The sequence below is a fragment of the Heptranchias perlo genome, chromosome 2 (assembly GCF_035084215.1).
Source record: "Heptranchias perlo isolate sHepPer1 chromosome 2, sHepPer1.hap1, whole genome shotgun sequence".
Taxonomy (NCBI): domain Eukaryota; kingdom Metazoa; phylum Chordata; class Chondrichthyes; order Hexanchiformes; family Hexanchidae; genus Heptranchias; species Heptranchias perlo.
Window position 1 is genome coordinate 97843159 of NC_090326.1, and position 15136 is coordinate 97858294.

General features: G+C 40.6%; 1 protein-coding gene across 3 annotated transcripts in view; it reads left to right on the plus strand.

Moving 5' to 3' along the window:
• Window positions 1-15136, plus strand: part of mtrr (5-methyltetrahydrofolate-homocysteine methyltransferase reductase) — a 101786-nt gene that overhangs the window by 41752 nt on the left and 44898 nt on the right. For all 3 annotated transcript variants that reach the window (XM_068004700.1, XM_068004708.1, XM_068004719.1), the window contains 2 exons: window positions 8674-8716; window positions 14479-14674. In XM_068004700.1, coding sequence (XP_067860801.1) covers window positions 8674-8716; window positions 14479-14674 — 239 coding nt within the window. The remainder of the gene's footprint in view (window positions 1-8673; window positions 8717-14478; window positions 14675-15136) is intronic.

Genomic DNA, 15136 nt, shown 5'->3' on the forward strand with positions numbered 1-15136 from the left:
GTAGCAACCCTGTATGTTTGCATTTTTTCTTTCTTAGCCTGGGGATGCAGAGCGTAATTGTACCATCAATTTGATTGAGGTGAGCTAATTTAGCACAAACCTGGGATCAAGCTTGGAATCTTCTTGGCCTGTATGACTCAGCACTACAGCAGGCAGTTAGTATATTTTTTTTAGGTTTTTTTAACAGCAAAGTTTTTTGTTATTGCTGTTGGGGATCAGTGTTTAATAATAGATGTGATTCGCTGAATAATTTTTGTTTACAAGCAGATTATTTTTGTTTTTGTTTTTTTTGGTGGAAAATCCTATTCTTAAGCCGCAGACGAATCAACTGTGTTTAAACATCATGAACTACGGGGCCTATGATATGATAGCCGGTGGTCACTGAACTGATACACATCGGGTGCTAGCTCCCCTTATAACTAGGTACAGAGGCTTAAAACCTACTCTTAGCCCATTGTGGCTAGTGCTTAACAAAGTAATCATGAAGGAATGAGCATATATTTAAATGAGCACAGCTGCTTATAATGTAATTGGAATGCCTCAGAAGTGCTCAATTTACTCAGCACCAATTGCAAATGGGAGCTGCAAGGTAGGGCCATGCGAATTTCATTCTAAATTTTTCACGAGTAGGCCTATCCTTCCAGCTTAACAGCTACTAAACTCTTTGTCCTGAAGAGCAATTTTGTTCCGAAGCCATCCTTGTCCTCCATCACCAAAAAGGTTCATTCCTTCTGAGGTGCCAGCAGCCATTTGCCTGCTCCTGTTGCAGGAAACCCTGTCCCTGTGAACTTGGTTTTCTTCCAGCGCATTGTGAACAGTGCACTGGGAGCAAAATTTACATATTGAAATTAGCTGACTGTGTTTTAAGAGGCAAAGTCTGCTAATTTGGGCGCGGACACTTGGGTGAGCCTCAGGAGCGGCAGCCCCTATGACGCTTAGTGATGGCCACAATATAGGTGCCTGTGTGTGTTTAAGAATGGAACTGAATGACGAGTAGCAAAATAGGAAAGCATTTTGCGTCTAAAGGGCACACTTGAGAATTTAATGAATCGTGCAATTTTATCTTCAGAAGTTTCTGGGAAACTCTGTAGTTTTTGTTTTTGGATTTCTAAAGCAATGCCTTTGAGTCCAGCAGTGAATTGATATTCAAAGCTGCTGTGTAGCTCTGATTACCGAGTGCTGTGGTAGTGTGATCTCTAGAGCTGCTTTTTAATCAATTTTATAATGCTGCTTTAGAAAAAAATCATTTATTTCAAAATTCAAAAAGCTTTTGGGGAACTGCATAGTTTACAAACTCTTATTTACTGTATAAACTAATTTACTACAAAACATCTGCTATTCTCCAAGGATCTGCTTCAATGATCAAAATGAGAATACCTACCACTACTTTTTAAACTTAAGACCTCCTGAGCTTATTCATGCTTTAAGTGCCTGACTATTTAGAACCCTTCTTTCGATAACCTTGAGTGATCATTGTCAGAACATGAAATATGTGCTCCCTATTCTGCACTGTTGTGTGATTCCTTGTTTAATAAAATCATTGCTTTAGTCCATAAGGTGGCAGCACAGACAACCAAGTTACATTTTAACAAAAACAGAAAATGCTGGAAACACTCAGCCAGTCAGGCAGCATCTATGAGAGAGAAAGGAAGGGTTAACATTTCAGGTCGATGGTCATGTTGTGACAAAAGGTCATCAACCTGAAATGTTAACCCGACCTTCCTCTCTCCACAAATGCTGTCTGACCTGCTGAGTGTTTCCAGCATTTTCTGTTTTCATTTCAGATTTCCAGCATCTGCAGTATTTTGCTCTTTGTTTTTTTTAAAGAAAGCAGCCTCTAATGTGTAATATGTAATGTGTAAACATCAATGACCTCCTGACAAAACTGATTAGATGTTAACTACCGTAGCAATTTTTAGGTGAGATCCAGTGTGCACTTGTTAACATTTTTAAAAACATGCTAACTTCCCTTTTAAGTTGGGCACAAGTGTAAATCAAAACTGTTCAGAATGGCTATCATTAAGTGACCATGAAGTCAGCTGATGGAAGCAGGTCTGCCAGATCCCATGGTATCCACATATCTCAGCTGTAGGTACAACATCTGCAGTGTGTCAAAGCAATTTTGATTGCTCTACTGATCTTTTTCAATTGTGCTCCATGTTAACCCAGCAATTTGTTTTCAATTTTTTTTCATTCCTTCCCTATTTTCCAGAAGATGGTTCTGGCTGCCTCCAGTCTCTCATTGTAAGAGCTTAAAAAGTGTTGGTAGATTTTTGGTTATACTTGATTGTGATGCCCTTCTCAAGGGCAATTAGGGATGGGCAATAAATGCTGGCCTTGCCAGCGATGCACACATCCCATGAACGAATAAAAAAAAAGTTATCCTTCCCTGAGACCCACACTCGCATTCTCCAACGGGAGACACTGGAGAATGATTAGGAGCAGGAATCCTAGTCAATTCCACCTTCCCCCCTTCTCCTCTTCTTTACCCCACAATTATTTGGAGATTCAAAAAACTCAGTACAGAACAGGGACTGAACCTGAGACCTTCCTGATCTGTATCAGCCATGGCTTAGTGGTAGCACTCTCAGCCTCTGAGTGGTTCAAGCCCCACTGCAGGCCTTCAGCACATAATTCAAGCTGATACTTGCAATACTGAGATGCCATCTTTTGGACGAGATGTTAAACCGATGTCCCATCAACCCCCTCAGGTGGACGAGAAAGATCCCATGACACTATTTGAAGAAGAGCAGGGGAGTTCTCCTGGTGTCCTGGCCAACATTTATCTCTCAACCAACATCATTAAAATAGATGATCTGGTCATTTATCTCACTGTTGTTTGTGGGACTTTGCTGTGTACAAATTGGCTGCCATGTTTTCCTACATTACAGCAGTGATCAAAACTACTTCATTGGCTGTGAAGTGCTTTTGGATATCCTGAGGTCATGAAGGTCATTATTTAAATGCAAGTTCTAACCTGAGTTCAGTCGCTGGCCTGAGCTGGCTGGAACCAGTTTGAATTAGCTAAGTTTTGTGAAAGACAAAGGAGATGTGATAAGACACAAGTCCTTATTTAGAAAAGGAGTAATGAGATAATGCTACCTAAGTCCTTGGGACAGAGCCAATGAGGAGAAGACACAGACTAGGCGAGCAAGCCTAAACCAAAGGAAGAGAGACAACACAGCTTGAAGAGATAAGATTCGGAATAAGAATGAAGAATCTGGGGCGTGGAGCCAGAGCGAAAACTCCGGAGACCAACCATCACGGAAGTGGAAGAACCTACGTCAGGGACGTAGAAACGACGTAGAGAGAGAGAGAGAGAGAGAGAGAATGGAACACCTGGCCAGCGTCAGCTCTCCTTTTCGGGCATTATCCTTTATATTCTGTGACCACTCGGCGTGTCAGAGAAACCTAGTGGGTGTGCGTTTAGATCCTAGTTTGGGTATAAAACTGTATAACCTGATGCAGACTGCATGTCTATATCTAACCAGACGTATAAGCTATATGTATATGATCTAACGGCGTGAATAAAGCGAATTGAGAGTTAAGAGAGAATTGACTCTTCTCCTCTTTGTACTAAGCCAATAACCGTAACCGGTGACCTCCGGTCAACACCATTGACATCCAACTCTACATCTCCATCACTGCTTTTCACCCCTCCATTACCTCTGTGCTGTCCGACTGCTTGTCTGACATCTAGTATTGGATAGGCCTCAATTTGATTCAGTTGAATAGTGGGAAGACTGAGCTACTGTCTTCAGCTCCTGCCACAAGGCCTCCGACTCCATTCCGCTCCATGACCACTGTCTTAGGCTGAACCAAACTGTTTGAAATTTTGGAGTTATGATTCAGCCCTGAGTTGAGCTTCCAATTCCTTATTCTCTCTATCACAAATACTGCCTACTTCCACCTCCGTAACATCGCCCAACTCCACTTGTCTGCTGCTAAAGCCTTTGCCACCTCCAGACTGTTCCAATGCTCTCCTTGTTGGCCTCCCACCCTCCACCCAAAGCTCTGCTGCTTGTATCTTACCCTGCTTGCTTATCATTCCTGTCCTTGCTGACTAACATTGGATCTGAGCCCCCAACATCTCAAATTTAAAATTCTCAGCCTCGTATTTAAATCCCACCATTGCCTCTGCGCTCTCTATATCTGTAACCTCCTTCAGCTTTACATCTCTCTAGCCCCCTCCCTTTGTCCCACCACTAGCGGCCCTGCCTTCAGCCACCTCCTGTGCCTCAACCTTGTAAATACAATAAATCTTACTGTTTGGTTGAGTCTTTAAGTTTTGTGTTGAATTCTTAGTTCCTCAGGTTTCTGCAGAATAGACCATATTCCCTTTGTCAGGTGACATCCAAGTCAGATAGAATCTAGAGCTCCTGCAGTTCAACCTCATTAATATCCATCAACCTAGCCCCAGATGACTTTAACCCCACCACTAAACTTACAAGCATAGCTTCCAGTTCCCACAGCATTTTTGTATGGGGCTCTCCAAGTAGCAGCATTGTCCAATTAGTGCTGAATTATCAGTAGTGTTTCTGGACTGTGATGTACCCTGCCAACTGGGCTCCTGCCCAAACTCAACTGTCATATTAGACACTGAGAGAAAACAGACTCTCACTGCATTTGCCATGGCTGTTTTTTGAACATTAGCAGTAAAACAGTGAAGGAGGTACTGCAACACCCTGTAACTTGGATTCTATAATGTGCAAACTGCTAAAATTTTCTGCTTCACATCAAAAATTGTGCAGGGTGAAATAGACGTTTGTGCCACACCAGTAGTTTCTATAATGTAAAGAAATACTAGCTGAAAGCATTAACCCTTTGCTATGTATTTGCTGGATATTGTATTTACTGTGAATTCTGTGCTCATAATGGAGTGCTGCAGTCAAAAGGGGTGTGGGTAGGACACAAATATTACCCTATAGAGCCAACCTGCTCTCCTTCTAGACACGGTTCCCCACCGGGAGAGTGGAATCAGAGCATTTCCCTATTGAGTTTCCTTCTTTGGTGAGTATTCTGCCCGATTTCAGAGTCCATTCAGACATCATTGTTGTTCAGTCTTGAATTTTCTTCAGGCTGTTTGAATGTCTTTGGGATCTTCAACTGTACTGGAGTTTATGCGTGAATGTCGAAGAATCAGTTAGAATGCTGTGTGGGTTAAAATCCAGATTGATTAATTCTGAGTTCAAGAAAAAGCTCAAATGTAATGTACTTTATTTCTGCAAATACCTGCAGGGATGTTGGCTCGCAATTTCTGAAACCTCTTAATTTTAGCAGTGAGTGTTTTGTGATTTGCCTTTCATTTTGATTTATTTATGGAAGTATTACTATTTATAAATGGCACATACCCTCCTTCTCCAACTACCCCAAAAAGCAGATGATCCTGTAAGCAATCCTCATCTATTTTTTAAAAATGAAAATATAAGTAAATTTGCAAAAGTGAAATCTATTTTCTACAGACCTGGAAGAGTATGGTCGCAATGCAGCTTCCCCCAAACTGTCTTTTCTTTGAATTAAAATAAAATGTTGGGTGTTTTGAGCAACCTATCTTTGCTTCCCTCAGTACTAAACAGTGATTTTTTTTTTCAGATACATTTTGAAAATACATCACTTACTAGCTTCAAATATTGCAGTAAGAATGAGGCACCATTGCCTGAGATGACAGAAGGGAATAGAGTTTGATCTATTAAACGGTGATTAATGGATATTGCAACAGTTTGAAATGTACCGCAGAGTGTACAGATAAGATATCAATTTAATTTAATGGAGAGTGTATTGAACATCATGAGCATCTGGGGCAGGAGGGAGAACTTTTGAAGCCCACCCCATAAGCCACATATTGTACTATTTTCATTAAATTATATTGGAATTGGCATCCAGTATGAGGAAGGTTGCCAGTCCGTGTTTTGATAATGAGAACTGCCTGCTGGCAAGCCCACCCATTTGTCATTGGAGTATATGCCTTAGCTGGGAAGCCCAGCCTGGCCTGTCTCCAACAGGCTACTTTTGAGAATGGTAGAAGGTACAATATCTCCTTGATGAAAGGAGAAATAATAAACAGCTTTTTTGTTATTTATAAGATGTACGGTTTTGGGGAGGAGTTTGTTTACACTGAAGTTCTTAGATTTTTTTTTTAAAAAGTGTGATCTTAAGTATTATTGTTGACTTTATTGGTATTTACACTGATGCTTCTAACTTTTTTTTTAGCACTAAAGCAAAACCTGGACGGATACAAATGCAGCGTCTATACTGACAATAATATTAACGTGTTTCACAAAAAAAATGCTGTGTCAAAGTTTGTATTTATAATCTCTAGCCACAAAAACAAATCTGTAGTATGATTTGCAGATCAGTATTTCTTCTTGAGATTACTGAAATGAAAGATAATATAATAAAAATCCTGCATTGGAGCCTATGCTGATGCTGCTATAACTTGAAAAGTTGTTTCTTAGCAACTACTGACGATCTGGATTCTTTCCCCTCAGTCTGGTTCAGTAAAAACTGAAGTCGAATACATTTTAAAGTTCATCACAACTTTAATAGCAGGTCTTAGTCTGTAGCTTCAATTCAGATTCCTGAGAGAATCCGAACGATTCTTACAGAATAAGGAGACAAAGACAAAGACAAAAACTCATACCTTTATACAGATCGATAGGGATTGGAACATCATTAACACAAGAGTCAACACCAATCATAAGCCGGGCACAGGTTGCCATGTGAGGTTACATTATTGCCGGCCAATCATAGATCGTCCATGTGCTGACCATGTTGCTGTTAGACATCAAAGGGGATACTTCCTCACCTTCCAACTTGGAATATTCTTCCCTGTTCCTTCTGTTCCTTATCTCCCAACCTGGAATGTCTTTCAACTTTGGCTAAGCTCGTTACCTATATTGATCTGCAATAAACATGGAGACATTCAGACCAGTCCTTGAATCACATCAAAGACTCTACATTGATAAGACCATGCAAACCTGCTGACTACGCAAACATATGGCCCAGCAGGAGGCCAGGCCGCCTGTACCAATCTCAGTTACTAACTAATTAACCCTTTCTAACCATTTTGCATTCTGCTTCTTTGCCACGTAGGCATCTTAATATTTTACCGAAAACTGACCATGTAGGGATTCTCACTACTATACATCAATAATTGGGCACTCAGAGTTGTAGGTTGTTTTGATGAATATAAACCTGTGAGGGACTATCTCTAATTAGATTTAGTTAGCTCTTTGCTGAGGGCTAAATCCAACTCAGCAGTCTTTTATTAATAAATATTATTTTTAAATTTGTTCTAGCTTATGAAAGTTAGCTAGAAATAATTGTGTGTGTTTAGAAATGTACATTGAATTTATAAAAGTTCATAATTGGGTCATTAAAAATCTGATTGGCTATATAGTTTTTTTAAAAAGTCAATGATCAAGTGCTACGTAACACTGATTTTCTTTAAATCATAGAATCATAGAAGTTTACAACATGGAAACAGGCCCTTCGGCCCAACATGTCCATGTCGCCCAGTTTATACCACTAATCGCCCAGTTTATACCACTAAGTGAGGTTGATAGTTACTGGGAGCATATTTTCAAATAGTTGGTAATATCACAAGGCCATTTGTAATGTGCGGTTTTGTCACATTGGCGCAATGAGATATTTCTATTCCTTCAAAAGTTTTTTTTTAACTTACATGCTTAAGGGCTGGTAGAATTTGCGATTTGGGGCCAGGATATAACTAAGCACCCCACGATTAGTCTTGTTACACCCTCACTAATTCATGGGCTAGATCTATTTCAACAGTTGGTAGTGAGAAATGACATGGATGGTTCAACTTATCCTGTAAAGTTACTGTCTACCAGGGACTTTCTGGTTGGTTAATGACCTATTCATGGTCTCGGAAAACCTTTCTCCCCACCTTTTTAAAAAAAAAAACTCTTTCCCTGCTGCCCCCCCCCCAACCCATCCCTTCTCACTTACTGGTTTTCACTTCACTCCTCTGTACATATAGTTGCACTGGTACAAAGTCCTTCCTCCAATTTTTGAACTTGCTGGAGTTTTCTGCTTGTATGCTTACCAGCCCATGATTCTCCTCCTCGCCCCCCCCCCACCCCCTCCCAATTCCAATTACTGGACAGGAAAATCACGGGCTGGTGAGTGCAGAAGTGGAAAACCTCAGCCATGACATATAATGGTGACGCACTTCCTGAGTCATTCTTCCAGTGTTGCAAGTGCATTAAAAATATGTGTGCGTCTTTTAATTGTAAAAGGCGGTCCAAGTGTAAGTTAAGGTTTAATTGGGTAGGCTGTCGTGCTTCAGTTTAAGCAGAAGTCTTATATTTAAGGCAACTGATCACAAGAATGTTATGACCATGAAATAGAATTAATGCAAAGTTTCAGTATGGTTGTTCTGTTTTGATGTTGTCTTCTTAGTTAAAAGCTTTATTTTGAGAAGATGGTTAAAATACAACTTGTCATCCTTCAAGATCAGCCATGACCTGAGTCTCTTGAGGCTTCACTCTAAAGAATGGCTGAAGTTTCAGTTCTGTACAACAAGAAGACACCTTTATAGTCTTAGCATTAATTTGCCTACAGGAACAAAGTAAAGAGGTTAACCTTTTAACATGTTACATTTTTTCCCAATCTTAGCTTGCATGTTCTAAAATCTCTTTTCTCTTTCAGAACATTTACCAAAGCTACAAGTTAGATCCTATTCAGCAGCAAGGTAATTTTCTGTGCTGTGTTTGTTTAACAAAATGAATATTGGCACTAGGTATCATAATTTTTAATATAGTCAATATCTGATAAAACCAGAATCCTGAAATCAGCACATTTTTACCAAATTCAGTATGTTCCAGAGTTAAACAGTTAACCATTGGGAAGATTGAAGCCATTATCTTTGGCTCCCGGCACAAACTCCATGTCCTTGCAACTGATTCCAACCCCCTCCTCGACCACTGTCGTAGGTTGACCCGGATTGTTTGCAACCTCTGCATCCTATTTGACCCAAAGCTGAGCTTCCAATCCCATATCTTCTCTATCACAAAGACAACCTACTTTCACCTCCATAACATCGTCGAACTCCGCACTGCCTCAGCCTATCTGCTGCCAAAATACTCATCTATGCCGTTGTCAACTCCAGACTCGACTACACTAAAGCTCTCGTAGCTGACCTCCCATTTTGCACCCTTCTTAAACTTCAGCTCTTTCAGAACTCTGCTGTCTATATCCTATCCCTCACCAAGTCCCACTTACCCATCGTACTACTTCGGCTGCTGGTCCCTCAGTGCCTCAAATTTTAAATTGTCATCCCAGTGTTCAAATTCCTTCGTGGCCTTGACCCTCCCTATCGCTGTAACCTACACCAGCCCTACAACCCTTTGAGATCTCTAGGTTCCTCCAACTGGGGCCTCTTGTACATCCCAAAATCCCTTTTCCCCACCATTAGCAGCCATGCCTTCAGCCATCTAGCCCCTAAACCTCTGGAATGCCTCCCTAAATCTCTCAGTCTCTTCTCTTCCATCATTTAAGACACTCCTTAAAATCCAAGCCGTTAGTCACCCTTCGACTATTTCCTTCTTTGGCTTGTTGTTGATTTTTTCTGATAACACGTCCGTGCAGCGCCTTAGGACATTTTTTCTACATTAACAGTGCTATATAAATGCAAGTTGTTGTAATTTTGGTATCACCATTTTCAATACTGTCAATGCAAGTCTAGCTAGAAGCATAGAAACATAGAAAATAGGAGCAGGAGTATCCATTCAGCCCTTCGAGCCTGCTCCACCATTCAATATGATCATGGCTGATCCTCTATCTCAATACCATATTCCTGCTCCCTACCCATACGCGTTGATGCCTTTTGTGTCTAGAAATCTATCTAGTTCCTTCTTAAATATATTCAGTGACTTGGCCTCCACAGCCTTCTGTGGTAGAGAATTCCACAGGTTCACCACCCTCTGAGTGAAGAAATTTCTGCTCACCTCAGTCCTAAATGTCCTACCTCATATCCTGAGACTGTGACCCCTCGTTCTGGACCCCCCCAGCCAGGGGAAACATCCTCCCTGCATCCAGTCTGTCTAGCCCTGTCAGAATTTTATACGTTTCAATTAGATCCCCTCTCGTTCTTCCAAACTCGAGTGACTACAGGCCGAGTCAACCCAATCTCTCCTCATACGACAGTCCTGCCGTCCCAGGAATCAGTCTGGTGAACTTTCGCTGCACACCCTCTATGGCAGGCATATCCTTTCTTAGGTAAGGAGACCAAACGGCACACAATACTCCAGGTGTGGTCTCACCAAGGCCCTGTATAACTGCAGTAAGACATCCTTGCTCCTGTAGTCACGTCCTCTTGTAATGAAGGCCAACATACCCTATGCAAACCCTATTGACCCAGAGTTTTCTGGGAGCGGGTCATCTTGTGGCGTGCCCCATTAGTTAGACTTTTTCCATCACCTTAGCTTGAAAGTTTTTTGCCCTGTAAGTTACTGGAAGTACGAGCTGAGAACGGCAAACAACGGGACCGACAGTCATTTCCTTAACCAATAAGATTTAAGGATTAATAAAGAAACAGAGGAACGATGGAGAAGGAGGGTGAATTAGAGTCAAATTATGTACAAAAAGAGAAATAAAAAGGGAAAAAAGATTGGATTAAAAGAGAGAGAAAAAGAGACACAAAGGAAAAGTAAGAAAAAAAATTAAAAATTTTAAATTAAAAAAATCTCTAATTTACTACCTGTAGGAATGAGACCCCACAGTTTAAATTGTTCCCTTTCTGGGACTGGAGAGGTAGATTGGCATTGCAGGAGCATAAATCTTCCCATTAGAAAGGCACGCTGTTAAGCTCAAGCCTCAACTTTCTACGGCCTTGAATGTATTCAATGACTCAGCCTCCACAGCTTTTTGAGGTAAAGAATTCCAAAGATTCACGACCCTCTGGGAGAAGAAATTCCTCCTCATTTCCGTCTTAAACGGGCGACCCCTTATTCTGAGACTATGCCCCCTAGTTTTAGATTCCCCCATGAGGGGTAACATCCTCTCAGCATCTACCCTATCAAGTCCCCTCAGAATCTTGTACGCTTCAATAAGATCTGCTCTCATTCTTCTAAACTCCAATGAGTATAGACCCAATCTGTTCATTCTTTCCTCATAAGACAACCCTTCCATACCCGGAATCAACTAGTGAACCTTCTCTGAACTGCCTCCAATGCAAGTATGTCCTTCCTTAAATAAGGGCACCAGAACTGTACGCAGTACTCCAGGTGTGGACTCACCAGCATCCTGTACAGTTGTAGCATGACCTCCCTGCTTTTATACTCCATCCCCCTAGAAATAAAGGCCAATATTCCGTTTGCCTTCCGGATTACCTGCTGCACCTGTATGTTGACTTTTTGTGTTTCATGAACGAGGACACCCAGATCCCTCTGTACCGCAGCATTTTGTAGTATTTCTCCATTCAAATAATATTTTGCATTTTTATTTTTCCTCCCAAAGTGGATGACTTCACATTTTCCCACATTATATTCCATCTGCTAAATTTTTGCCCATTCGCTTAACTTTTCAATATCCCCAGCACTGATCTTTACGGCACTCCACTCGTTACAGATTGCCATTTTGAAAATGACCCTTTTATCCTGACTTTGTTTTCTGTTAGTTAGCCAATCCTCTATCCATGCCAGTATATTACCCCCAACATTATGAGCTCTTATCTTATGCAGTAACCTTTTATGTGGCACCTTATCGAATGCCTTTTTGAAATCCAAATATACTGCATCCATTGGTTCCCCTTTATCCACCCTGCCCGTTACTTCCTCAAAGAACTCTAATAAATTTGTCAGACACGATTTCCCCTTCATAAAACCATGTTGACTTTCCTTGATTGTATTATGAGTCTCCAAATGTCCTGCTACTACTTCCTTAATAATGGATTCTAGCATTTTCCCAATAACAGATGTTAGGCTAACTGGTCTATAATTACCTGCTTCCTGTCTCACTCCCTTCTTGAATAGGGGTGTTACATTTGCGGTTTTCCAATCCGCTGGGACCTTTCCAGAATCTAGTGAATTCTGGAAGATTACAACCAATGCATCCACTATCTCTGTAGCCACTTCCTTTAAGACCCTCTGATGCAAGCCATCAGGTCCAAGGGACTTGTCAGCCTTTAGAGCCATTAGTTTACCTAGTACTTTTTCTCCAGTGATAGTGATTGTTTTTAGTTCCTCCCTCCCCTTTGCCCCTTGATTTTCTACTATTGTTGGTATGTTATTAGTGTCTTCTACTGTGAAGACAGATACAAAATATCTGTTCAATTCCTCTGCCATTTCCTTGTTTTCCATTATTGTTTCCCCAGTCTCATCCTCTAAGGAACCAATGTTTACTTTAGCTACCCTCTTCCTTTTTATATACTTGTAGAAGCTTTAACTGTCAGTTTTTATATTTCTTGCTAGTTTACTCTCATAATTTATTTTCTCCCTCTTTATTATTCTTTTAGTCATCCTTTGCTGGTTTTTAAAGTTTTCCTGATCTTCAGGCTTAACAGTAATCTTTGCCATGTTGTATGCTTTTTCTTTTAATCTGATACCATCCTTGACTTCCTTAGTTAGCCATGGTTGGTTCACCCTTTTTGTGGAGTCTTTCCTCCTCACAGGGATATATTTTTGTTGCGAGTCATAAAATATCTTTTTAAATGTTTGCCACTGCTTATCCACCATCATACCATCCAATCTGTTTACCCAGTCCACTTTAACCAATTCCGCCCTCATTCCTTAATAATTGCCCTTAATTAAGTTTAATACAGTAGTTTCAGACCCAAGATCCTCGCTCTCAAACTGGATGTGAAATTTATCATGTTATGATCACTGCTTCCGAAGGGATCCTTTACTTTGAGATCATTAATTAATCCTGTTTCGTTACCCATTACCAGATCCAAAATGGCCTGTTCCCTGGTTGGTTCCCTGACGTATTGGTCTAAGAAACAGTCCCTAATACACTCTATGAACTCCTCCTCAGGGCTATTTTTGCCAATTTGATTTGTCCAATCTATGTGAAAGTTAAAATCGCCCATGATTATTGCATTACCTTTTTTACAAGCCCCCCTTATTTCCTGATTAATATTTTGCCCTACAGTGTAACTACTGTTAGGGGGCCTATATACGACTCCCACCAGTGATTTCTTTTCCTTGTTATTTCTTACTTCCACCCAAATTGATTCGACATCTTTATCTACATATCGTATCAAGAGTTTCTTTGTTTGACTATTTCGCACATGTTAGCTTAGAAATCCAGTAGTTATAGAATAAGTGTGTTCAGGTGTCTTGTGTGTTATACTTCAAATTAAAAAATAAACAAATACTGAATAATTTCACTATAATGAACTGTGCTTATAATGAACTCTCGGTTTTAACAATCCCAACGGCAAGACCCGAATTTTTTCAATGGCAATCAGCCTCACTACAACCAACTCTTAAGCAGGATCTACACTGACTGACCGGATACAACTATGGAATTCAAGCTGAGGCTAATTGAAAGATAACTTATTGTAGTGCGCATCCCACGTGACGCATGAATTTGTTGCCGTAAGGTGCTGCTTTTCATTAACAATGCCACTGTGCATTTGAAAGTCAATGACCTGATATCAGTTACTGTGCACCTTCACCCTCCTAATGCAACAAGTGCTGTACAGCCCATGGACCAGGATATTATTCAGTGCTTCAACTCAGGGTACAGGAAGTTCCTAATGGGTGAGATGATGGATTGCATGGGTACCGGTTTAAAAAAAAATCCAAGCCGACATTGTGCTGGCCGCACACTTCACGTGCAAAGCACGGGAGCGGGTGTCAAAAACATGTTTTGTAAACTGCTTTAAACATGTTGGATGGTCGGCAGAAAATGGTAGTCAAAAGATGGGGACATAAGCAACTATGAGTGATGAGGACATCATTGAATCAATGACACTGAGTCGGGGAGAGGATGAGGAAATTTCTGGTGACGAGGACGTGGAAGACACAGAACAAGTTATTCCTTCACTGGATGAGTTCAGAAAGGCAATTGCATCTGTATGAAACTTCACACAGTCGTTACTTGGAACTGAGTATCTTTTTGGACCGGTTAACAAGATAGAAACAGTGTGCATGAGAAAAGCACAAATAATATGAAGCAATCCATGCTGTATAGCTTTTTTTTAACAGAATACAATGTTCAATTCAAATAGGTAATTTCTCAATTTTTCTGATGCAACAAATCACCCAACCCTATTATAGTGAACACCCTGATATAACAATCATTTCTGCCAGTCCTGAAGGGGTTCATTATAGTGAATTTTGACTGTAAATAGATGTTGCCTCTATGACTCAGTGAATAAATGCTTAAATGGAAAATGAATGATTAGGAAACTGAGGCAAGGTGATAAGTATTATGTGATAGTGGGCAGAAGCAAATGTTGAACGGGTGATGCTATTTTTCAAAAAAATTATTTTTAAAATTTCTTTGCAGCTCAGCTAACTTTTACCCTGGTAAACTTCATTTTGTTTTCAACATCGTTGAGTTCTCATCCTCCCCTGAGCAGCCTATTGCCCGAAGAGGAGTATGCACAGGTTGGCTGGTAGAGCAGGTTACACCAATGCTTCAAAGCTATGAAAGCGAAGCTACAATTGGTGACTGCTTGTCAAATGGGTTTGCGCTGCCACAGGTATGTACCATGTGATAAAACTTTAGAAATGAAGCCATGCTTCCGTTGCACAACATTCTGACTCATTTTAGCAGAAGTGTCCCTGTAGGCTAGATTTTAGTTTAGAACCTTGAAAAATGGTTGCAGCCTTTCTTCTCCCCTCCCCAGTCCTAGCTTCAGTTTGTTGTGTTGCATGCAACCAGCAACGCACTGCTTTAGACTGGCATACATACTGAGATTCCGTTTGAGGTGGAACTGTAATTGAAACAGTGAGCAAAGTGGGGAGTCGTGATTTAACAATACATGTTCCACAATTATTGTTCTAATGACAAGTGGCAACTGAAATTTATTGTGATTGACCTCAAAATCACTGGTATACATTTGGCTGTCAGTCTCTATCATTTAAGCCGTAATCCTTAAATCCTGTATAATAAATGCAAATTGGTAATTGTCATATATCTTAGATTAGTTAAATGGCTCTGT